General features: G+C 32.6%; 4 protein-coding genes across 5 annotated transcripts; all 4 read right to left on the minus strand.

The window, feature by feature from the left end:
- Positions 1 to 3,052: 3,052 nt before the first annotated feature.
- Positions 3,053 to 6,596, minus strand: LOC108776287 (sorting and assembly machinery component 50 homolog). Its single transcript, XM_018542858.1, has 9 exons — positions 6,527 to 6,596; positions 6,076 to 6,153; positions 5,747 to 5,839; positions 5,330 to 5,413; positions 5,029 to 5,247; positions 4,669 to 4,883; positions 4,214 to 4,586; positions 3,820 to 4,108; positions 3,053 to 3,495 (listed from the first exon to the last, which is right to left on the minus strand). The coding sequence occupies exons 2-9, from the start codon at positions 6,094 to 6,096 to the stop codon at positions 3,311 to 3,313; spliced, it is 1,479 nt and encodes a 492-aa protein (XP_018398360.1). The 5' UTR covers positions 6,097 to 6,153; positions 6,527 to 6,596; the 3' UTR covers positions 3,053 to 3,310.
- Positions 6,597 to 7,749: 1,153 nt separating this feature from the next.
- On the minus strand, positions 7,750 to 12,373 carry LOC108776282 (mediator of RNA polymerase II transcription subunit 24-like). The gene is made up of 12 exons (XM_018542853.1): positions 12,358 to 12,373; positions 11,974 to 12,107; positions 11,755 to 11,880; positions 11,342 to 11,678; positions 10,734 to 11,156; positions 10,477 to 10,660; positions 10,062 to 10,401; positions 9,386 to 9,831; positions 9,139 to 9,231; positions 8,778 to 9,068; positions 8,248 to 8,689; positions 7,750 to 8,074 (listed from the first exon to the last, which is right to left on the minus strand). The coding sequence occupies exons 2-12, from the start codon at positions 12,076 to 12,078 to the stop codon at positions 7,928 to 7,930; spliced, it is 2,934 nt and encodes a 977-aa protein (XP_018398355.1). The 5' UTR covers positions 12,079 to 12,107; positions 12,358 to 12,373; the 3' UTR covers positions 7,750 to 7,927.
- Positions 12,374 to 15,884: 3,511 nt separating this feature from the next.
- LOC108776265 (anoctamin-1) lies at positions 15,885 to 21,674 on the minus strand. 2 transcript variants are annotated; one of them, XM_018542825.1, is made up of 12 exons: positions 21,634 to 21,674; positions 21,436 to 21,528; positions 20,440 to 20,744; positions 19,741 to 19,866; positions 19,188 to 19,667; positions 18,685 to 19,078; positions 18,319 to 18,551; positions 17,976 to 18,173; positions 17,357 to 17,789; positions 17,018 to 17,223; positions 16,423 to 16,707; positions 15,885 to 16,293 (listed from the first exon to the last, which is right to left on the minus strand). In XM_018542825.1, exons 2-12 carry the CDS (start codon positions 21,455 to 21,457, stop codon positions 15,952 to 15,954), a joined length of 3,024 nt encoding a protein of 1,007 aa, XP_018398327.1. In that variant the 5' UTR covers positions 21,458 to 21,528; positions 21,634 to 21,674; the 3' UTR covers positions 15,885 to 15,951. The 2 variants fall into 2 exon arrangements, with proteins under 2 accessions (XP_018398327.1, XP_018398328.1); XM_018542826.1 differs by having other exon boundaries at positions 21,436 to 21,646.
- A 1,348-nt stretch (positions 21,675 to 23,022) lies between these two features.
- On the minus strand, positions 23,023 to 24,575 carry LOC108776266 (prenylated Rab acceptor protein 1). The gene is made up of 4 exons (XM_018542827.1): positions 24,249 to 24,575; positions 23,724 to 23,963; positions 23,262 to 23,461; positions 23,023 to 23,187 (listed from the first exon to the last, which is right to left on the minus strand). Exons 1-4 carry the CDS (start codon positions 24,314 to 24,316, stop codon positions 23,081 to 23,083), a joined length of 615 nt encoding a protein of 204 aa, XP_018398329.1. The 5' UTR covers positions 24,317 to 24,575; the 3' UTR covers positions 23,023 to 23,080.
- Between the last annotated feature and the right edge of the window lie 341 nt (positions 24,576 to 24,916).

Below are 24,916 nucleotides of genomic sequence, written 5' to 3' on the forward strand. Positions count from 1 at the left end.
GCGAAGGCCTTCACCTCAGGCGCGTGTAATGAAAGGGTGCGTCTGCGCCCCTTTTCGTCCACTTGCATTTTGCTCCAGTATATTCCAAATATTTCCATTTATTTTTCATCTAAAAATGTCTTGGATAAAAGTTTCGAGAGAAGAACACAACGCTGCGATTTTTTATTCGATCGTCAAAGGATATCCCACCCTGACGACAAAAAGCTAGTGTCTAAAATCGAACCATAAGATGCCTTTTGCTAAAGACGTTATATAATTTTAGATTTATGTTGTTTGGGCATTTTAGTGGCATGTTCTAAATATCTTGCTGTTCTTATTTTAAAAAGAAATTATTAGATATACAAGATTAGATATAAAAGTCTCGAGGTTTTAAAAAGAAAAGGATAACAAATGTTTTTATATCAATCTCCCTCTCTATAACTGTTTGTTCTATTTTAATTGAGTGCGAGATGAATCGATTAAAGAAGAAAAGCAAGAAAAACGCAGTTGTTTAACAAAATACTGAGACTGCGGGCCCGATCGGCGCCTCATGTTTTGATGCGAGCCTATGAAAACGATCACGTGACCGTTCACATACGGGGAGAAATTCGAAATAAATTCCTGGTACTTGTGGAAAGCGTGATTTAAAATTTTTAATTTCTGTTGGTTGCAGGTATTTCTATCTGAGTTGTTACGATAAGAATTGACGGAGTCTTCGTTCGAAAGAACAATAAAAGTCAGACTTTTGTAATTTAAAATATTATAAATAAATTAAATGATATATGTGCAATCCCGAAGAATAAATGAAATTGAGCAAAAGGGAAATGGAAACGGTTTCCTAAAGTTTCAATGACGTGAATATACAACAATCAGTCCGATTTCGTAATTTTTGTGACAATCGCGCCTTAATATAATTTAACCATTTATTATTTATCTGGCCTAATAAAGGTCTCGGCGTCAAAAAATGATACGTCTAAAATATACATCGAGAAAACACGCAATAACATTTAAACGATATCCAATTAACGACTTAGTTAACTAGACACTAACAAAGGTAGATGACGAACGGATGTCGTCATCTGTTGTCATTATTGCTTCAATTGAATTTATTTCGCTAACAAATCAGATTTTAAATGAATGTCTATATAATTGTGGGCGCGGATTACAATATCGCGGGTCTGATTGAGTTGTCGCATTCCTGCATTGACTTCTCACTTTTTGCGCTTTTATCTGTAACAAATATGATCAACACCGAGAGACGTCCAAGTATAGATAACAGAATCGAGAGTGAAAAGTCAGTAAGAGGAAATGGTTCGACACAACACGTACACACATGTCAGAAGACTTTTTATATCCTTTCTCTCTTGATGTCTACTAATAGTAACAAAAGAAAGACTCGAACATTATTTTATAATGAAGAGTAGTGGTAGATATAATTTATTATTTTCTTTTCGATGTTTCGTAATATGAAGTTTTACTAGCGATAAAATTGTTTTCGAAGATAACGTCTGATTTATGTACCTGAACGATAAGCTACATATATTTAAGGAGGAAAGAATGCAGCGTACGTTGCATTATCTACATAGCGTTATTTGTTGTATGTAATTCAAACCAACACGTAGTGTCTTATGTCCCTTGCCTTTAGCGTGAACAGCATAGATTTTCATAGAAATAGCATAAAATATACACATTCCTGTATTTCAAATGAAACAATAGGAAGTATTCGGTGAAGCATATTCGAGAGAACACAAAAACGAGCTAGAGAGAAAACATGATAGGTCACAGCTTCAAAACTGAACAAACACGAAAGAATTTAACAACAAAAGCTAATAACATAGGACAAATACAATACAAATTGTAGATAAATAAAATTTTGATTATCGAAAGAAAAATATTACGATTAAATAATTTAAAAACTATACATATATTTCGAATTTTTATGCTTTTATAATTTACATTTCTGAATAACCGATTATTATTTAATTTTAAAACGTAATGTTATGTTATTTTCTAGTGTTAGCGTCTCCTAAAGCTGGAAATGAAGAATAATTCGATAAACACAGTAATAGTAATATAACATCAATTATTATATATGTTACAGTTATTGGTTGTTTACTGGATATTGGGTAAGATCGCGTTTCAAGTAATCGTTGATACGCAAAAGCGTAAGAACGAAATCTATAAAACCTGTAAAAATTTTTATCCTGCATAAAAGATTCTACGCGACAACCGAAAATATGTTCACGAATTAATTGATAAACTTATCAATGGACACTGATTCACTGAGTTGGAAAAATTCTAAAAATAATCAGTGTGTGTCACCGAGGTTTCCTATTTAGAAACAATTAGCTGATTCACGTATGCAACGTATGACGAAATTCTTGTCGAAACTGCGTCACGTGTATCAGTGAGATAAACAGGTACAACGAGCGAATAAATATCTAAATATATGCAGATATATATTATATAAATATAACACAAGTATATTCACTGCTCGCGAAAAGCGATCTAGCATAGATTTTGTTCTCTCGTTGTCGCTTTTTTCTTCCATAGTCGGGTTACTCAGGGTCATGAGTAACTTTCCAGCCCCTTCTCCTTCTCCGCCAGCTCTTGTCGCTATGCATCTCCTGCACACATGCATGATTAGTACTGTCAATGATTGTTATTTCGAGTAACGATATTACCGAACGTGTGCAAATCACATAGTGCGGGTCGATGGAAACATGTGAAATAATTGCGTCAGAAAACACGTGAACGGAAATCGGTAGAACTTTATGATAGTAAAATCGTAGTTGAAGCGTTACAACAAAAAGGCAAAATACAATTTCAGCTGCATATAGTAGTTACGCTACTATAGAAAAGGCGCTACATTGAATTTTACAGGACCAGGTAGCGATCATGTAACTCTTCCTAACAGCATGACATAGCATTTTTCACATAAAATGACTTTACTATTATTATTATTATTATTATTATAAGGAACAGAACAAAAGACGATATGTTAGTATTTTATTAAAGGATATTATTAAGAAAATAAATTACTATTTTTTTCTTTCACATGAGTATGCGTTGATAATTACAACGATTAATGTTAATAATTAATTTACAATGTAGATAAGCAAGTTTTGTGTCGTTCTTATGTTCGCAAAGATAGCGTTCTTTAGCGATTCGACTTCTCTTTTTCTAGGATTCTATTGCAAATATTGTACACTCCAACTTTTTGTCGTGTGTCGGACAAGAAACAGAAATAAATTTATACATAATTCTTCTATTTTTTTACATTCACATATCCAATGTAATAATACAAGACTATCGAAAGATAGAAAAATGTTCAAAGGTATTGGAGTCCAATACCAAATTGAAATTGCTGGAGCACATCGCTCCTCATGAACAACAATGGTGTAACTAAGTTCAATTCTATACGGGCAATGTTCCCCAGCTTCATTGCGATGCCTCCGCCCATAGCGCAACGAACATTCTCCGTGAAAATCTTCATGTTTTCATCGTACAAATTATCTGAAAAAAAAAATGAACACGCATATAATTAATTTATATTAATCAACTTTATTCGAATTTTAAATTATAACAAAATTAAGAAATATACTTCGTAAACAAAAACTATATTGAGATCGGATATAAAAATGAAAAAAAAAAATAATTATTTAGAAAACACTTAATCATGTAATTATCAACAAATTCAAAGTTTTTTAAATCTCAATTTTCATTTGAGACAAATATATAAATAATTAAAACTAAAAAACAAATTAGGTGATTAATTTTTAGTAAGAAACTTTTATATGTTGACAGTAGAGAAATCAGCAATAAAATTACTTCGCTCACCGTAAGTAAAATTGGATAAGTTGCCGCCATTGATAAAACCGTGCAGCCTAAATAAATCCCCGAAACTGTTACGACCGGGTCTAAATGGGAGTGGCGTATAGACGTGAAGGGCGGCTGCCCAATACATCTCGCCACCCACAGAATTTCCTTCGTAGCGGGGTCCACATCCTCTCATGTCAAATCCACGTAGATTCAGTGGACCTCCCAGGAAAAAATGATCTGCGATACTTATCTTCATGTCGTTACTGATTGCACTCAACAGCCCAGACTGAAGACCTAGTTGGAATGTCTATTCGAAGTAAACAATTTGTAATTAAATATTTTACAACACGTATACAAATTGTCAGAGAAGCTAAAAATAAGAAATATTTCACAATAGATAAATAGTACTTACAAGATACTTGTGTGGTGACCAATTAGTCTGTATGGCGAGTTCGTTTCTCAAGAAACCAATATCACCACCCAAGCCAGCCATTTCTGTTGTTAATCGCATTAAGCTCCCGGCCATGGGAAATATAGAACAGTCCCTTTTATCTATCGTCCAGATATATCTCAGTGCAGATTTTAAATTTGGACCGCATTGCTCCCGAACACGAAAGGCCGCAAGTTTCGAGCAACTAATGTTCCTAAATGCAGCTTCGTATTGTATGTTGTGCTTAGAAGTGTCTGTCTGATTAAGTTCCATGTCAAACAGAAGTCCCTTGTCGTTTTGTTTAAATCCAGACCACGGGAAATCATGTGTTGTGCTGAATACAGTACTAGTTAATCTGTAAAACATTAATTCAACCAGTAATGCAATTCTAATATATGCATCAAAAATTAGATACGAATAGAGATATCTCAACTCACACTGCGTTGTATAAGCTCTGTGGAAACGGTTTAATGGCAGATACATTGAAATTGATCGAACTTTTGTTACCGTAAGAATACTCCATCTGAACACGTTCTGCTCTGCCAAACAGATTCGGCGCTCTCGCGCCGATAATTAGAGATCCCTCGTTGTTTCCAACCATCGTGCTGATACCACCAACCAAACGTCGCATTTCACGTACCATAAAAGTGACCTAACAATAAATATAATCCAGACATGAACATTACAGATGAATGCGAACTTGCATGTGGTACATATGAACAACAAACTGCGTTACGTTTAAATCTGAAAAATTACTTATTCTTTGTCGAATTAATTGTTTAATTATATAGACCCACTTCAACACCATCAGGCGTGGCGTCGGGTCCTTGACTGGTATCGATGTAAATGCCAATATTTCTAAAGCATCCCAGAGCATCTAACTTTTCTCGTACTTTGTAAGCCCGTATAATAACATCCTCGAAATTTTTCGCTTTAAACAAGTCAGTCACTTGTGACTTGATTATGTCGTCCTTTGTCCGTACAAGTCCATCCACATGTATCTTGTCGACTCGTGCCTACAGATGATATAGAATAATTTTTTTAATCTACAAATGACAATATTTAATTCTACTGTCTGAATAGCTTCATTGGATATACCTGTACTGCCTGCAGAACAATATTTTTCGTCTGCACATTCTCTTCTTCCCTATGTAACTGAGATTTGCTATTGGAAAATGGTGGCTGCAAAAAATATTATAGGATCTTAGTCATTAACGTGAAGCCAAAACATGTAATATATATATATATATATATTGTTTAAACTAAATTTATGAATTAAAATATATTTTATATCTTGACTTTTATATATGATGTTTATAATGGACTCTTATATACCTATTTCAATTTTTATTGTTTTAATAGGAATAATCCAAATTTGTAAATACAATATAAAACAAATTAAATTGACTTTTCTAAGAAATAAAGAAGTTTATAATTTATAACTGAGCAAAGCCAATAGATCCACTGTCAGTTCCAGAGGATTAAATTATTTTGTCACATAAATTGTAAACATACAAAGTCATTCGTTGCTTTTGGTGGATCATTGTGTTTCTTTGTGGAGGCATTCTCCTTAGGTAATTGGCCCAGGCTTGAAGAATTATTGGGTTCCTAACATAAAAAATGAATTTCTCTGTTACATTTGTATACATAATACACTTTAATAAAAATCCAATCGTATGAGTTACATGAATTTATGTGTTATTTAATCGTCACCGTTTGATATTGTGGGAACTGGAGCGCAAATTAAAATTAACTCTTTCGGTATATTATTAGAGATTACTCATTCCGAGAACCTCAGAGAGATTATAGGTTATGCCGTAACTTCTAATAATAAATATACGTACCTTAGCGTGAACGGTGCCCATTATTTCATCGACGAGTTTCTGCCTCTCTTTTTGTGATTGCCACGTTAAAATCTCATGCTAGAATCGGTGCAACGACTTTGATGTCGAATAAAAACGTACGATGAACTTACAATTTAAAATATCGAACACGGAAAAAATATATATCGAACTAATCGAACACGGACGAGAAACCGCGTGCCCTCACCGGTGTGATCATAGCACCACACAAACCGCACTGCGTTAAAACACGTGTTATATTAGATCATAATATATGATATTAGGGATAATATAATAATACATAATATATTTTACTAATGCAAATTATATATTAATACACATTAACATATTATTCTACAATATATAAAAAATTAAAAATAATATTATAGCTCATTAGCAGAGAGGAACCTAAAACAGGACATGAGAGTCTTTTAGTTTTTCAGCCTTTTTTTACCTGTGACCAGTCTTTAGTTAACCAGGCCTACGGACACGACCACTTTTGGTACAGCTAGCTACTTAATATCCATATGCCGCTACGCGGCGCTGGCGCATTCACGCAAAAAAAATATATGTGTATGTATGATATGTCAATATCTGAAATCAGGATTGTGCCGTAGATTTTAAGATAACGTCTACACGGATTATTTATGTGATGATTACATAGTCTTTTTGCTATGTAGACTATGTAAATTATAAAAATCTATAGTGTACGTAATACAAACTATAGATTCATTATTAGGAGAGTAAGTGATCGCGACTCACAAACGGCAAGAAGATGCCGAGGGTACGTCGCCTGATCCGAAGGGCGACCTGATAACTTGTGCGATTACTGCGATCGTTACTAGACTGAACTCTCTGGCAAATTTTGATGGCATTGATAAGGTCAGCACGTTGGTAGTCGCTGCCAATAGTCATGACAATCTCTGCAGAATGGAATCCCTCGTGGAATCCGTCGCTGTAAAATGTATTTCAGCCTAATTTTTAGAGTTTTTGCTATCAATGAATTGGGAAAGAATTAAAACTGTCACACTATTATAGTTTTTTTGTTGCCTATATTTTTTTATTTCATATTGACGCTGACTTTTCCAATTCAGAAAATTATTGGAATTACGAAGGGAGATTGAAGAAGACAAAGATAAGCTGTATGATAGAAAAATATATGCATATATATATATAAATACATAAATATACATATAAGACGATATATCTATATAATCAATCAAACGGTGTACAGCATAAATCGAAAGTACTTGTACATTAAAAAAAAAAAACTTAACATACCTAATTTTAGCTCTTATTATGTACATTTATTATATAAGATTCATTTTCACTACTTGCTAATGTATAGCGCTTCAATATTAACGTACAGCTCCAGTTCGTCAGTTTCTAGTGTATCATATTGGCTGTAAGTTGAATTTTAAGAAACTTGTGCAGATACTTATAAGGATAGTTGCTAAGAAGTAGAATTCAGACCTGATACATAAAGTTCTTAATTATTATAAATGACATGAATATTTAGAATGTATGAAAATTGTATGAAATAATAAGATTTGTAAAAAAATATGTTTTGTTATTTCAAATGTAGCTGTAGTTTCTAACAAAACACTTTCTATAATCTATTCTTTGAGAAAAATGAAGCATATAAACATTTCAAGAAAAATATTTTGTTCAAGAAAAATCTGCTAAGAAACACGTGCGTGCGCGCGTGTATATGTATGTGTGTGGTAATATGTGCATGCTACATATTGATCCTCTCTAAATATTATATATACATACTTATAAATGATGTACTCTTGCTTAATGGAATATTGCATTCACGAAAAAATGCATTCTTTATTTTGCGACAATTATGCCTTTATTTTGTAGGTTTCAGATTAATATTCCGCAACATGCATAGGTCTCGTGCGGTAGCTTTGCGTCCAATCATGGTTTGTATGTCATATAATCTTAGCAGAATATCAGTCGTGAATAATTCGGGCAATGCTTTAAGAAGACACGGTACCTATAAAAACAAATAAACTTATTAATAACTTATTTCAAATTAATCGTGAATTGAAAAGAACGGAAAGAAAAGATTTTTTTTAAGAATAAACTCGTATAAATAATTTCTCTAAATGTTCGATATTGAGAAGCGAAAATAGAATTAGTGGCTACAAATATTTAAAAAAAACATACCAGTGTTTGCGGCATTCCTTGCAGTACAATGCAAGTTCTGTCTTTTCCACATTGTACCATGAGCCGCAAGAACTGAAGTATGAAATGAGTCTGTTGAGATACCTCACCGTCTCTACCGGCCAAAAAGGCGAATACAATAAACAGATTGTTCAATGCCGTCATAAGTGGATCCCTCAGAATGACAACTGACTTTTGCCCATTACTAGAACCCTGCGCCTGTGGGCTCTGAGAACTGAACATGGAAATGTTCTCGCCAGTTTCATTCAACCGGAGAAGCTTATTGGATACGCCGAGAGCATCCAGATCATTCGTATCCAGATCGTGTCGCACGCGCTTGTTTCCTCGATATGGATTCGAGTTGTTGTACTCTAAAGTAGAGAAGATACAGTACACGCATAATTTCGCCAAGATGGATGACTGTGGTTCCACAAGCTCGTCACTCCTACGTGAAACGAAATTTACGTGTAACAAACATCCTGTGTATGAATTCAAAAATTTGATCAAAATGCGAGACAATACGATCGACTTACTGCATCGAATTGTATAAGTATTGCGGTATTATATGATTTATGAGGTCTAGAGTACAGTTCTCTATGTCGAGATGAAAGATTGCAAAGGCCAGATCGACGGCTTGATCCAGTTCTTCTTGATAACGATACTTCAGTACTTCCTTGACTATATTCGTGACAAACCATAAAGAGTCACCGGTGTTTAGCAGGGACTTCAATGACTTTGTGGCTTGTATGTTTATCCATCCACGTTGATTTATATTTTGCCAAACGGATTCCAATTGTTCCAGTATTGGTTGATGCGATACAATACTATAAAAATTCCATAAAAATGACAATCCCAAAAACGAAGACAATTTGTTTCCAAAAAATACCATAATACCTGTGTGACATCGAGAGAACCTTTGTTTTCGACTGTGTTGGTGGGTGCACGTTGTATTGCATTTTCCGAATAATCTGGACCATTAAGCTGGATCTGAAAAAAAAAGATAAACATAAAAATCGTAATATATATAATGTTTAAATGTACAGATTACATGTAAAGAAAAATGGAATCAATTTTTATCCAAAGAAAAATTAAATTAATTATATTCTATAAATGATTATATATTTATTCCCTTTTTTTTTACCTGTCTTTAAGATTGTCCTGCATTTCATCGCCTGAAAGCGGCGTCAGGAAGTGCTGGACCATGTTCATAGGTTTCAGCAGAGCATCTTGGTGTGTAATACTCATGTACGCGCAAAGCCAAGCAACAGCACAGACTGGCAGACAGCAGGCCGTTGCTCGCAAACCATCCAGAGTCCTCTTCACGTCGCCAGCGCTCAGTACTCCGCTCTCCCACGCGTACAGCAGCTCCTGCACCGCACCCATTGCTGACTGACATGCAATGTGCCATTTTAAGTTGTTCGATTTGAAATCTGGATCCGGCGAATTAATCTGCGCCAGCAGAGCGTCCACCCTTTCTGAATCGACGCTTTGCAACATCCTCTGTGGCGATTTCAGTTTGTTCCGTTCTGGCATACATTCACGCACCCATTGCTCAAAGAACGAATCTCCGTCCTCTTCCAAAACAATCTGAAAACCAATTTTCTATAACGAAACCGTACGCGATTATAACTAATATATAAAATGCCTATTCTTTGTCGCTGTACTGAATTGCATTAAAACTTATATCGCTTTCGTCAAACTTTAAATAGATCTGTTTCATTTTAAATACAAGTACACTAGTTGAGCTACAAATAACAATCCTAAAGTTATAAACTCTTGTGTATAAAATTTGAAACATATATCAATAACAAACTTACGTCAGAGCCATATGTTTGCACTATAGAACACAACATAAGAAATGATACGTCGAACAACATCGCTCTCGTCGTTGCTGTCTCATCAGTCACCGATTCGTTAATCTGTTTACTACATTCATTAATCTTGATGAGTTTCGTAACAAAAGTCTTCAACTTTCCCAATACAGTTGCTACGGCTAGCATCAGTTCGAAGCTTTTTCCCGTCAAGATATGATGTAATACCTTTAGCAAGCCCTGAATTTTTGCGTAATCTACATTCAGTGTCCTCAAGATCCCGTTTAGTGTCTGCCCGGCTTGTACAATTATCTTCGGAATTGACGACGCCACAGTCGTACCCTCCCTGCGACGATAATCAAGCAAATAAAATTCGACTGTCCAAGTTTTATAAAAAATAATTTATTTTTCAGATACATACCTTCTGGCGCTAATTTGCTTTGCTTGCTTCTCCGTCACGAGGTTTACCTTCTGCAATTCATTCAGCAAGCATTCTACATAATTGCATGAACCTGTGGTGTCCATTATGTCTAGTAGAGGGGTGAACTGAAGCAGCAACTCAAATGCATCCAGAATATCTTGCGAGTATTCAAGCTTCTTGTCACCTAAATGACGCAAAGATGTAAAACCAAATTTTGATTCCCCGACAGTTAGAGAACTTCAAATAATTTTACTAACCATTCAAATTAGCTACATGCAACTCCTTCAATATGTGAGGCACTTTTAGAAACATGAAGGCTCCCCACCGTGACTCTTTGAACGTTCCCGTTACATTGTGTAGGCACATTAGACAAGCGCGGATGATCTCACAATAAAGTCGCGCGTTTGTATAACTCTTTAATCTCTGTACCATTAGCAACTGGTTGACAAACACGGTTGTCTCGGTGCTAGGATTCAGTAATACTTGAATGGCAAAGAGCGGTTGCAGGCAATGAGTAATGGACTCCATTCTAGTTTTTTCAGGGCAAAGACTCTCGATCTCCAGATTGCACAACTTTTTCAGAGAATCATCTATCAGTACCACAGACTTTTGAGTCTGTGGTACCGTCTTCAGTAACGTCTCGATTTCCTGGCATTTTTTTACAACTTCTATGTATAGATCTAAAAAAAGATGCGTAAATAAATTTAAAAAACTATACAAAAATTAATAACTACACAAAACTATACAAAATAAATACAAATTGGATATAAATTTGTATTTATTTTGTATAGTTTTGTGTAGTTATTAATTTTTGTATAGTCAATTAACTGCATAAAAATTTTAAAAGCATCAGCCTTAGTCATACCTTTGTCATCATATTTAGCTAAATACATCATTGCGCATAAAAAGTCCGAATTCAGCATTTGCTGCAAAATACTAGCAGGTTTGTCTACAAGCTCGCTCGGATATGGAATGAAAGGATTGCTCTGGAGAGTCTTCGTTAAAGTATGTAGGTAACATTGCAGAAGCCAATGTACAATAGATAAGACTGCTGCTGCCAAAAGGTCTTCTTCTGGTTTACCACGACACGTGATACCAACTCGAATGGACTCCAAAAACTCCAGCAAACTCACAATGCAATAGGGCTTGTAAAACGCGTCGTATTTACTTATTCGCTGCAAAACTGCAGCGTATGACACCAGCTGCAAGATGACTTGAAGTACAAATCATTGATATACATATAATTTGGATATTTTCTGGAATATGTAATAAACAAACCTGAGAGCTTAAGGAGTGCTTCAGATATGACAGTACTAACTGATTAGGTCCTGGTCCTACTAACGCTTGTTGTAATATACAGTCTGCTAAGTTATATACATCGCCGCTTACTCCTCTTGGCAGAATCTGAAGATTTGTCTCAATTTTAGGAAACATTTAGGATTAAAAAAAACAAATGGGAAGCATGTCTATTATCAAAGATAAAATGCTGACATTTACCGTTTTAATATTAATTCCCCATTGCAGATCGGTCCAGCGCTCTCGCCAAGCTCGTAACAAAAGAGCTTTTAAGCTGCTAGTTTTACTGGTCACTTTGGTTTCCATTGGTAATGTTAAAATATATTACATAATTTCTGTTATATTGCAGAAATGATTAACAGTTTGCAGTGAACAAAACATAGTACTGTTAAAAAGTTTACATCAGCTGTAAATAGAAAGTTATTAAATTTCTGAAAACATACATCAATCAATTACTTCTACTGATTAAGCAGCATTTTACAAAAAAATGTTTAGACCTAAACTATGTTACTATGTTTACAATGTATAATTTAACTTTACTGATGTAATACTTTTTAACTAATTACTCAAGTAAGGCGTTCTTACTATCTCAGCATTCTTATATCTCAATTTTCATTGTCCTCTTTGATGATTTACAATCTTAAAAAATGGATAATATTATATACATCCTTTACTGATAAAAATACATGTAAAAACATTTGCTTAAATTACAAAACAATTCACGTTAAATAGCACTCGTATATTTAATGAATTTATATAAGACTAGAATGTGTCCTGGACACTTCGCCTGAATAATCAAGAGATAATAATTATTCGAACTTTTATAGACTATCTTTCCGGCATTCGTAAAATCTTAATTCTTGAAGTGACAAGTGAGTGGCTTTCAGCGGCCTCGGAACACGTGGAACACGTACAGCGTCGATACGATCAGTATCGAACAATCGAACATGGCCACCGTGTAATGGTGGCGAGTTTCATAAATGACGTAAGAGTATCGAAATCAAAGTGGGGGGGGGGGGACGCGGTAAATCAAAATAACGAAGGGCACGCGAAAAACGAGCCCAGTCAAAGGAGTTTAAATTCTTAAGTCATTTGATAAAGGCAAGAAGCAAGCGACAAAGCTTGGGAGGTGGTTTTTTTAAGGAAAGGGAAAATGTCATTCGGAGTGAAAGATAAATTAGAGAGGAGCGGTTATTACAGAAAGTAATTAGGTGATTAGCTTTGGAAGAAGTAATGGAACAGTAAAAAATGATATGATTAATATCCTGGTTAGGGCAAGCTTTAGAGGCCACGATACTTTTCCTGTGCGAACTAAAATTAAGATTAAAAACATGTTTAAAAAAAACCTAATGTTTTATTCTTTAAAAAAAAAACTTTAGTCTTTGTCAATCCTGAAAAGGATAGATGTATATCCTTCTCTCTCGTAGGATGGACTCTGTTAGAGGGTCTTTAAAATCCTGTAGTCATTAATTTTATAAAAAGCGGTATTCGTAGTCCGTGTTCTTATTTTAAGTCTGTCATCTTAAGTATGCTTAAGAATCTCAAAACTGAACTGAAGACGGTCTTGAATATATAAGAATTAACTGACTATGAATACCGGCCAAAGAACCACAAACTCGCATCCAGTTTGACGCACAACGCGATCATTTCATGCATTTGTATATATACGTACTTTATTTGTAAAAATCACGGAGTATATAATGGCCGCAGCATACACTTTTGCATGAATGTGCCTTTTCATGCTGACGCTCATTCTTAGCGTCAAAATAGATCACGTGATAAAAATTGACGAATATCAAGCGTGGCCGCACTTTTTTCCTGTGTGCATTAACAAAACAAATGCATGATCGAAGAGAAATTAATACATTAAATACAAATTACAATATTTGAAAAATTAAAGCTATAGAGATACAGCCGCATTTAATTAATGCCAACAACAAATGATGTATTTTTTTGTTTTATGTTTTATTCAAATATCATGAAGTAATCATATTTTATTTGATTGAGAGAAAAATATAGGAAAAGAACCAGTACTACAATTGACTGAAATCAATTCGACAGTAGTTAAATTATTTTCTTCTTTTATTTAGAACATTTAAATATATGTCAGAGAAATTGATTATAATCGTAAAATATGTATATCTTTAATTATTATATGTATAACATATTGAAGAAAGGAACAATTAATTAGTTTGTTTCAAGATCTCTTAGGAATATAATAATATATGTAAATATATTTCACAGCAAAGCTTCAATAATTACTTAAAGCCTGAGATTCTCCCCAAAGCACTCTGTAGTTTATATAATTTTTCTGAGAAACATCCATATTTTTAGTATAATATATAGATATAAAACTTTAAAGATATATGTATAGATACAAATATAATTTTATAGTAAAATCTTCGGCGACATAATTCAATTGCTATCCATTATACACAAAACATTTTCTATATAGTGCCTAATGATTTATTTCGGCATGTAACAAGAAATAATTGATGTATTTAATTTTTCTATATTCATAAACTGTTGGTCAATATAATTTCTGCGCGTAAAATTTGTAGGAATCATATTTAGTGTATTTTGGCAAGCATTTATGCATTAATTATGGCATTTGCACATACATACATAATGTTATGCCCGCTCTGTGCCGACACTCGTTGGTATCGTTTTCGAAGAGATCGTACGAAGAACGCCGAGACAATAACGAGTCGTCATCTATCTAATAAACAAGTCTGGAACTAACCGTCGCTTTATTTGGATATTGTCTTGTCAGCTCTTACTTCTCCGTTCCTTGACTGCTCTGTACCGTTATTAATAAAGAAAGTGTTGTGTTCCTGACTAATTCTGTGTCTTGATTTTTGTGTTGCGGAGGCGCGCGCTTGTTCGGGCTTGCGAATCAGTCGCGCGGGCATAACAATACATATAACAATGTTTACTGTATTATTCATATGAATACAAAATGTCTTTAATTCTCACCGGAATTAAATCATTAGATATACATATGTAACAGAGATTCTTATATATCGCATATTTCATTACTTTACATAACGTTATAAAAATAATAGACTCATAATAGAAAAGTCTAATTCAGAAACGTTGCTAACAACAATAAAATCATTTGTGATAAAGTTAATATGTTCCTAGCAAAATAACAATTATATATATGTATATATACACACATATACATAATATACACATATATCAATAATATCGTTGTAATATTATTTAGAAAATTCACTGTAATGATCGCAATATATATAAATGAATACTTTATATAATATCAAATTTCAATTTTTTTAACACGTCATTTGCCCAGTGAGTCGTTTTTTTCATAAACGTCACAGTAGAAATTATATCATCGTGAATACATAATGAAATATTATCATTAATATTATAAAAAGACTATTTTCTAATGGGTAGTTGAGAGAATTTCGTATTGTTTACACTGTTGTCTAGCTATTTGTATCATTTAATTTATATTATTAGACATCATTTATTTTTATAAATATTAAAAAAAATTTTGATAGTGCAATCACATAGCATTATTTTAAGTTGGACGCCGGTCATGACTGATCAACATGGCAGTTAACGTGTCAATATGGTTTATAAAATGTAGAGATTCTTATTCGCTATGAAAAATAGAGCGTATTTTTTTTTTATATGGCATCTGTTACATTAGACAAATTAAAGATAATTAAAATGATGACCTTTGTATTAAAAATATACTTTCAATATATATATATATATATAACCCTATCTTTAATTAATTCTTTTTAATATCCCAGCAACGTTAATGTTAAAGTAGTCTTGCTTACATTTTTTAAATTATACAATCTTAGTAATATATAATAAGGTTCTGATTTGACTTTTTATGGCATCCCTATATTATTCTTATCGAAAGTGATGCAACAAGTTTGCTATCTCTCATTAAGTTACAGTTTTTTAAAACTATTGATGAGCCTTCTAAAAATAACCTATTTAAAAATTCTCTTCCTTTTTGTAGATAAAAAAATATATTGAAGTCACAACAGTGAGTATTATAATAATTAAGAAAATTATGAAAATAGTATAAAAATAGTTATTTTACAAATTTGTTAATTCTATTTTTCGGCACAAACGACAAACTTTTTGCATCACTTCAATGACTTAGTTTTCAAAAATCTATGCTACTCGCGAATTTCACAGATTTGACGAATCCTTGGTATTTATCCGATTAATATGCAGAGTTCTATTGACGGGCGAAACCGGGCTCCCGTGGACCTCCAGATCAAATTCTGAAGTAGTCAGGCAATTTTCCATAACTCGGTTCCATCTATCAGCACTCTCGTTGGCAACTATGTATGTTTTTGTAATTCTTGGTTCTATACCATCAGTATCGCACCTTTCGCAAGCTCGTAGTGCTTCTTGATGTATAATAATTTCATTAGTAATGTATGCTTCGCGTCGTATCTTGTTGTGTAACTTAGAGCTCATATCAGGAATGCACCACCGTATGAGAATCATCACTAGTGCTACAACATTCTGCAAAAAATACGCAAAGATATTCCAATATAATTATTTTTTTAATTTGTTAAGGTAAAATAGATAAATCTACATAAAATGTAGAGATATTTTAAAAATAATATTTATTTGAAAAAAAAAACAACATACCTCAAAAACGACGATGAAAGCTAATCTAGCCGCTAATACATGCCAGAACATGATGTTGTACTGGTACTTGTTTGGCGAGTTTGGTGGTTCTCTATAATCTGGATAGCGGCAGATATCGATTGGGACTTTATTCAATGTCATATTTGGCTGAATTTCACTCAGATCGTTAGTATTAAATTTTGATAGAGAATGATCCAGAAAACCTTCCAATGAATAATTATTCGAAACTGTTATACGATAAACTAGTCTCGGTATAAAGTTTGAAGTAAAAGCTATGATGAATGCCTAAAAACGAAAATGATGGTGCTTAAAATATTTAATTATAGCTTGTAAAATAACTATTTTTAATTACAAAATCATTGATAAATTTCAAATCACATTTTTGAAAGTTTATGTTTGCTACATTCAGCAAAAAAGAAAACAGCTTTACACCTGTAGTAAGAGTCTTTAATATGACTGGTTTATATACATATTTAGATTGAATAAGGAACTAAGGACAAAATAAACAATCTAATTAAAACATTTTACAACAGTTGTGTGTAAAACTGCTTTTTCTACCGAGCGCCATCAATAGCTGTTAAATTACAAAACTTACATTTGTGATAACAGATATTTTGGAAATAGAATCGAGAATGCGATACCATATGCCTATATCTCTGACACGCTGCCCAACTGGCCTTCTATACATGGTCAATAACTTTTTCGCGTCTAATCTCATCTCGAAGACATTATTTAGTAATGCAAAAAATGGTGCTAACGGAAATGCAGCAACAAAAATCGTAACAAATCCGTATTGTAACACTACAAAAAGAAAAATCATAATTTTGTTCGAAAAATGTTTTGAATCGCATTCCATCGTGTATTTCTAGCATACATTATTTTAAACAATTATTTATTATTCTTTGATAGAATAAACGTGTTTCTTTGTATTTACCCATTTCTAAATATTCAGGAAAAAGACTTCTAGGTCCCCATTGGACTAACTTATAATCTCTGACCCATTGCAAATATTTTCTAGATGAATATCTTTTATTTGGGTCGTCCAACTTTTTCGAGCCAACGTGAACTTTCAAGGTGTTCAACCATTTGTAAAATAGAGGAAAAAGCATTTCCAAGATGGTGTTCATGGCTTGTTTGCCAATCATAATAATGCTCAATTGGATGCATAATTCCAAGAGACAACCACCCGGTCCACATTCTTCTTGTCGAGAACCCAAAAAACGATTATAATTTCCTGGATAACCAGTGAATTTCCCTTTGAAAAATGCTATGTAAAATATAGAGGCATAATAATTTACAAACTCCAGTAAATAAATCTTTAGAGTCAAGCTATCGTCAAATTCAGTCTGAGTACGAAGTAATTCAATCTGAAAAATAAGAAACAAGAACTTTCATATTTATTAATCAAATATTTTTAAAGTGTTTATTCTGATAATTTACTTTTTAAAATTATTGACTAATATACATGATAAAAAAATAATTTAATTTAAATTATTTTAAATTTTTTGGTAAAATTAACGTGTTAATATGTAGATAAATTATTATGAAATTACCTCAGTCAAATATTCTGCCAGCCATACATAAAGCCAATTGAACAAAATGATACAACAAAGATTAATGCACGCGGCAGTTGCAGTAGTGAACAATATAGCATAACTGGTTACCATTGGGTGTCCAGAAACACTTAACGCAGTTAAAACAGACATTCTGTATATTACTACTCCAAGAACAGCAGCCATAGCTACAACTATCTGTGTGTAATATTATTATATAAAGTTCCATAACAATTTTTTTATAAAACAATATATAAATATTATTAACGACATAATATCAAATTGTCTCCCTATAAATATTATTCAAATAATAATTTTTTTATATTGTGGAAATTAGACGTACCAAAAGTAAAACAACTGAAAAACTGAGAATCATAGCGGGAAACCTCATCTTCCAATATGGCACTTGCGGTTCCTCCACACTTGTGACAATATTGACAGATTTCTTCTTAATATGAGCAAGCCTTGCTAAGTACTGTGGCCTAGGATATTCTTCTTGAGCATCTAAACCAGTTAAATCCCACCTGTGGGTTATTTCAGCAGAATATTTCTTCCATAATTCCAGGAACAGTGTGGCTAAAAATGATTATACTGTTATATAGTTATGTAATAACGTTATTCAAATAATTTTATTTTTAATTTAATAAATTTTTTTATTAAATTTTATAAATAACTCATTAATAAATTATTATTAATAATTTTAACATACCCCATAACGACATAAATATAGAGAAAAATACAGTCGACGGATTGTCGAACAGATATGTAATTCTCGAGTGTAAACACGTTTGCTTTAAATTCCAATATCCACAAAAATGATCACATAATGGACACATTGCGATTGTATTGTTACTGTTACAAACATCTTCGCTCGGTTCATTGTAATACAAAGTAGCGCAACTGTATATGAAGCACAAAAGACCGACGATACTGGCAGGAATTAACATGTGAGTATAAAATCCTAGCCAGGCGAAATAAAGCCCGATCTTCACCCCAAAGTACTCTTTGATATAATCCAAAGGCTGATAATGAAGACATTTTCTCAAACTAGCCCATTCGGTATACAAAAGATATCGCATTGAGTCTGGAGTGTGTAGATTTCCCTGAAACATAAATAACATATTTATATACATCGAGTGAGTCAGTTTGTGCTCCACAAAATAATTTTTATAATTTAATTTCCTCTGCGCTCACACAGAAAAAGTAACTTACATCATGAAGCGAATACGCTGCAACGTATGCATGTTCGGATATTAATCGTTCGATACCAAATGCGAAATCGTCCTCTTTAGTTTCTGTGAATCTAGTTCTGTCCAATATAAATTGCACAATGCGTGATCGAGTTGCCGATGTGAAAAAATTAGGCGAATCCAAATCGAATAAATAATCTTTGTCCCTACTATACACCGCCGTAAAGTTCTGTCTCATCGTCGGGAAGATAGTTGTGTCGACATAATATCTGTTCATGATGCGGCGAAAAAACGAATTGACTTCCTTGATAATAATGTTGCTGCTTGTCTGAGGCATGCTACAACCAGGCAATTCTCTCATTGGCAGTCTGAGTTTCAATATTTCAGCATATCGTCGCAAAACTTCCTTGGGCGCGTGAATCTTTATGAAATGCAAGCCATTTGGTTCCGCTTGTTCGTACTCCAACTGTAGACCTTCTTTTTCTAGATTCTTCTCAAATATCTGAAAATATAGTACGAATTTCGCAAGAACCGATACTTTAAGTTATACTATTTAAATAGCAATTTGTACTTACCCTTCTACGTTCGACACTGCGATAGGTCTGTGCTTCTCCACTATACTCATCCCACACAAGTACAAAATCGACTGAGCGTATCTCATCACGAAAATATAAACTATACCTTGTACCAGAAAGAGAAAGCTGGAATATGAAAATATACTCATATTTTTTTAAATTCCTCTGCCAGCACACAAATTTTAACTCTTCTGTCAATAATAAAAGTCTTCAAAAAATAAAGCGAATTTTTTATTTCAGATTAAAAATTTGAAAAAATTCTCATGTACTTGTTAACGTTTTAACAAGTTTTTATCATCATAGAACACGAATTGTATTTTACTTCTTTTTTGTAGTTTAAATTTACCTACCAAAATTCATAATCAAAATATCAGTAATGACTTTAAAATTCCAATTGCCAGTAGAGTTAAAAAGATAATTTAATAACTCGATCTATTACTCATCACTCTTTAGTTATACAAAACTAAGAATTCATTAGTATTTCTTTAAGAAGTAACCATGAAAATTAGTTTTTTAAAGGCACTGTTATTATCAACTATAATATCAATTCATCTTATTAATTATTGAATACAATTATCATTTGAAATATTTGGTATAATAATTTGTTATATAATAATCAGATATAAATGATAAAAGAACTAGTGCCACATTTATCATCTTACACCTAAATTATAGAATCATGAAGAGATTGATTTTTACCAATCTTGTGTCATGTACATTATTCTTCTTGTTTGTGTAACTTTCATCTACAATTGTTTCGTTTGTGTCATTATTCACAGTGGATGGATCATCCGTATACGTAGGGCAGAGATTATCCAAGGAGACGGCGCTGCGCATGCTGTTCACACTCATATCGTCCTCGTACAAGGTGTTGCGAACGCTTTGATACAATGTCTGTTGCGAGCCTTGATTCAAACTGTTCTGCACCGACTGATACAAGCTCGATTCAGGAATACTGCTTTCACGTCGTTGCGCGCATGTAAGAGAAACCTCTTCGTCATCTTCTTCCATTGCTCAATAAATTAGTGGATTGTCAAATCCTACTTTATGCAAACCAAAAAAATGTATGCATCGTGCAAATCCAAATAAGAGAAATCAAGAAGCATAACAATGATATTATCTTCTTGTACATAATAAGAATAATATCCAGCAATGATTCAAATAGCAATTGAAAATTTGTTATTGAGAGGCTTCTCATATTCCTTCAACTTTACAACGCATGATTTCTATTCTCTAAATAGACATGTTTTTAATATTGCATATGTGTATGTGTATATGATAATAAAATTATAATTGGAACGATCTTATTGAAAACTTTGTATTGTTTATAATTACAAATAAATTATAGTCTGCTGTCTTCACAACAAGTGAAAATCTATAATTGTGAGGCTTTTCATATTTTTGTAACTGCAAAGCATGATCTTCATTCTCCAACATACATATTTTTTAATATCGTGCATATATGCGTATGTGTATGCATGTAGCAGTAAAATCAATTATAAATAAATTAGTCTGCTGTGTTTTTACTTGCTAAAGCTAACCAAAACGTAACGTGCTCCTGAAAGTTCTGAGATTCAGCTTGCATCCCGAAAATAATATAATCGCAAGATCCATTGTAAGCCTATTTTTTTAAATCGTGCTCTTTGTTTTATTTTTTCCAACAATATCATCGAAGAAAGAATTATATATTCTTACCTAATGCCGTCCTCGGGTCCATTTACCGAGCGATAGTGCCACGTTTATCTTTGGAAGACTGCGTTTTAATCGAACTGCTCTTGCAAAGCACGGCTATATCGTCGTAAAAAGAATAGAGTGAAAAATTTACAATTATCATTGTTTTTGCTGCATGATACAAACTTCGAAATGATTACAGTTACATGCTGTGTCACATACCGAATATAATAGACGTACGTCACGCGTGGTCGTCTCCTTTTAGAGATCCCATCAGGACGCAATGCAGGTACAGGAGCGTACATACATACGTGATGTTCACGTGGTTATCAATGACTATCGCGAAGTCGTGACTAATAAGTTAAACTTTTGAGCTTACTTGTCTTTCAGATGCATTATGTTTACTGCTGCAAAACGCGAAAATGATACGTGTTTCACTTTTACCATGTAAAATAATAATTTGAAACATAAACTTCATTTATTACAATCGTAATTATTACGAGTGGATCCAGCAGAGATCCTTCTTATTATTATTATGCATAATAAACAGAATGTACCGCGAGACTTCCTACCACTTACTGCAAGAAAATGGATGGAATCAAGATGAACACAAAAGTCTCATACCGTTTAGCGATATTCGCAATAATAGAGATATTAATTTTTGTAATTATACTAATTGTACGTTTTAGCCGCTCGAGATATAGCTCGACCCAGTTTATCAAGCATTGGCTGTCGGCATCGCTTCTCTCGTATGTTCTCATTAGTACGATTACAAAAATTAATATCTCCATTATTATTGCGAATATCGCTAAATATTATGAGACTTTTGCGTTCATCTCGATTCTATCTTCCTGTGAGCAACGAAAGAATGCACCCTATATACACAAGTATTCAAAATTATTAAACTTTCTTTTTATAAATTTTTGTTTGTTTACAATATATTTTGATTTATCATTTTCTGGAAATGAGACAGAAATCATCCTATACTAAAATGTACAAAATGAATTATTTAATATTAAAATATAAAAAAGAAGCGACTATCTCCACGATTAATTATTATACATCTAGAAAAGATATACATATGTATATATAACATTGCGGAAGTGAATTTCCGCAGAGATACACACTATCGTAGGAAATATTCCATTTCACAATTTGCTCTCTAGTCTATTTTATTGCAGTGTCATTTTGTAAATTGGAAGTTTATTTAATATCTATATAATGTATACAAAACGTCTACTTTTTACTAACAAAATTTATTAGTTGTTAATTTGAATGAACAATAAAAATGTTTTATATAAACACTATATATACATTATGGTTTTGTGCAAGAAACATGTGCCCTATTTGTCAGTGTACTTAATATTCTATATAATAATAAAATACTTATTATTGAGATGTGGATTACATAAACAGATCTTAATACAACTTATATATACATATATATATAATGTATATATACATATTATGTACAGGAAGTCACATTTATCAAATTACTAAATAATATATGCAAGTATATTATACAGTTTCTATGTAAATCTTTCCATTTATAAATCTTTCCATTAAATGGAAAACAAATGTGTACAAAGTAAATACATACAAATTGTTATTCTGAATATTTTAATGGGTTAAAAGTTCAATTTTTTAAGCAAAAATGAGTCTATTGTAATCATACTTCCTGCATAACTAATGCATTGAGTTCCTCTTCTCCTGGACACAACACTGCATCGATGTTATAAAAAGCAGCGTGAAGCGTAATCATAAACCAAGAAACTCCTAAAACAGAAGAATATAAACATAATTATTACCTATTTTATATAATTATATATCAAAGATACTCTTTTACTTACCAAGTACCCAAAAGACAGCTGCATGTGCACCTACTAGATAAAATACAGGCAGCGAAAAAATTCCAACCAAAGAATATACTTGTGCCAAAGTTAATCTATGATTCAGTATCATCAATTCTTGCTTCGAATGTCGCTGAGATAACTTGTAACATATTCCAAGGGAAGCAGCGACTGCCAGCAACAGCAAAGGTGAGGTGAGTCTAAAACAAGAAAATTATAAATTTTGTTACAGTCATAAAATCATAAAAATAATTTTGTTTAGATCTATTTGACTCAAAATGTAATTTATTTTTTTCTGTAAAAATATATTTTTTATCTTTTAGAATTTTTTTATTATATTAACCTAGATAATATATATATATATATGATAGTATATTAAATTTCAATAAACCAATAAAATTAATAGAATTATTTTTATAGATATTAAACCAACAAATTAGTGGAACATTAAGTAATTCTTACAAGCAGTATATCACTAGTCCAATAAACACAAATAGGTAATTGCTCTGGAAGTATTCAATATTCTTCACAATCCGCTTGCTCAGTCTGCTTATATTGGGCGGTGGTCTGATGTTGTTTGTATTAAGGAACAAGGACCATGGTCGAATATTCGCTTTTCTATGTTCGATCCAGTTTTGGGCTTGAGGATAGCCTACAGCTATCTGTCCAAGTGGTAGCTGAGGTAGTTGCAGAAATTCAAATCTACGATTATAACATAAGCAGAAAAATCAATATGACAAATAAATCAGACAATGCAGGACTCCTCTCATCCTGATTTTCTACTCTGCATTTACGATTGCTTCATCAAAACTGCTTTTGTGAAATATGCTTGAATTATTCATGTTGATAAATTATCATAATAAGCTAATAATTAAATTTTTCTGGGTTCTTGCTAGGTTGCTACGTCAATACACAGTATGGCAGTTGCTTGTAGGTTAAGTTAGGTAAATCATAGGTAAATCAAAAAAGAAATTATACATTCATTACCCATTCGTAGCTTTATGATTTTCTGGCGAAGCCTCCATGTCTCCCATCGGAACTTCCACGTGTGCCATGACTTTCTAAAGCAAAAAACGATACTTTTAAAACTATTTTTTGCTCTCAAAGACTCGCCTTTTGTTGTCCGTATTCTGCTCTTTTGTCTTAGTTCACAGCTTTCTCCTTTATTTGTGTTTTGTTTTGTACTTCTTAGCTTTCTTTTTTCCTAAAAGTTTGCACACGCACACATAGTTTCTCCTTAAAAGTACTAGAAAATATAAAGAGACACTGCAGCACGAATAAATATGATGTAGTCAACGTTTATACTGGGTGATCATAATTATCCATGTAAAGAACAATGCAAGTGAGTGGCATACGATATTTTAAGCCTATTACGATCTTCATGTCAGAATTTATATAATAGAAATAGAACTCTGCTTATAATTTTACATTGCAATAGATAATAAATATACGAATATGCTTTAGAAAATAATTTTTAAAAAATGTATTTGGTTCTAATAAAAAACGAAATTACACGTTTTTACACTTACATTATAAATATAACTTTATCGCGTATATTTCAAATTTAATTTTTTTAATATATGTACTAGAACATAATAATATACTTTCGTTAAAAAATATTTTACCTGTTTTGAAATGAAAGTCGAAAGTCCTTA

This window comes from Cyphomyrmex costatus, unplaced genomic scaffold (assembly GCF_001594065.2).
Source record: "Cyphomyrmex costatus isolate MS0001 unplaced genomic scaffold, Ccosl1.0 scaffold35, whole genome shotgun sequence".
NCBI classification, from domain to species: Eukaryota; Metazoa; Arthropoda; class Insecta; order Hymenoptera; family Formicidae; genus Cyphomyrmex; species Cyphomyrmex costatus.

Excerpts from the sequence above, each read along its gene's own strand:
- LOC108776266 (XM_018542827.1), bottom strand. The coding sequence starts at position 24,316 with ATGGCACACGTGGAAGTTCCGATGGGAGACATGGAGGCTTCGCCAGAA. Across the intron at positions 23,964-24,248 it reads AATCATAAAGCTACGAATGG|ATTTGAATTTCTGCAACTAC; the intron begins GTAATGAATGTA and ends TTATAATCGTAG. Across the intron at positions 23,462-23,723 it reads GGACTAGTGATATACTGCTT|ACTCACCTCACCTTTGCTGT; the intron begins GTAAGAATTACT and ends TTCTTGTTTTAG.
- LOC108776282 (XM_018542853.1), bottom strand. The coding sequence starts at position 12,078 with ATGGAAACCAAAGTGACCAGTAAAACTAGCAGCTTAAAAGCTCTTTTG. Across the intron at positions 11,679-11,754 it reads AGCACTCCTTAAGCTCTCAG|CTGGTGTCATACGCTGCAGT; the intron begins GTTTGTTTATTA and ends GTCATCTTGCAG. Across the intron at positions 9,069-9,138 it reads GTTCTCTCGATGTCACACAG|TATTGTATCGCATCAACCAA; the intron begins GTATTATGGTAT and ends GAATTTTTATAG.
- LOC108776265 (XM_018542825.1), bottom strand. The coding sequence starts at position 21,457 with ATGGACCCGAGGACGGCATTAG. Across the intron at positions 19,867-20,439 it reads ATGTACATGACACAAGATTG|CTTTCTCTTTCTGGTACAAG; the intron begins GTAAAAATCAAT and ends TTCATATTCCAG. Across the intron at positions 17,224-17,356 it reads TCCTGAATATTTAGAAATGG|TGTTACAATACGGATTTGTT; the intron begins GTAAATACAAAG and ends TTCTTTTTGTAG.
- LOC108776287 (XM_018542858.1), bottom strand. The coding sequence starts at position 6,096 with ATGGGCACCGTTCACGCTAAG. Across the intron at positions 5,414-5,746 it reads CAAAAGCAACGAATGACTTT|CCACCATTTTCCAATAGCAA; the intron begins GTATGTTTACAA and ends TATTTTTTGCAG. Across the intron at positions 4,109-4,213 it reads GGTCACCACACAAGTATCTT|ACATTCCAACTAGGTCTTCA; the intron begins GTAAGTACTATT and ends TACTTCGAATAG.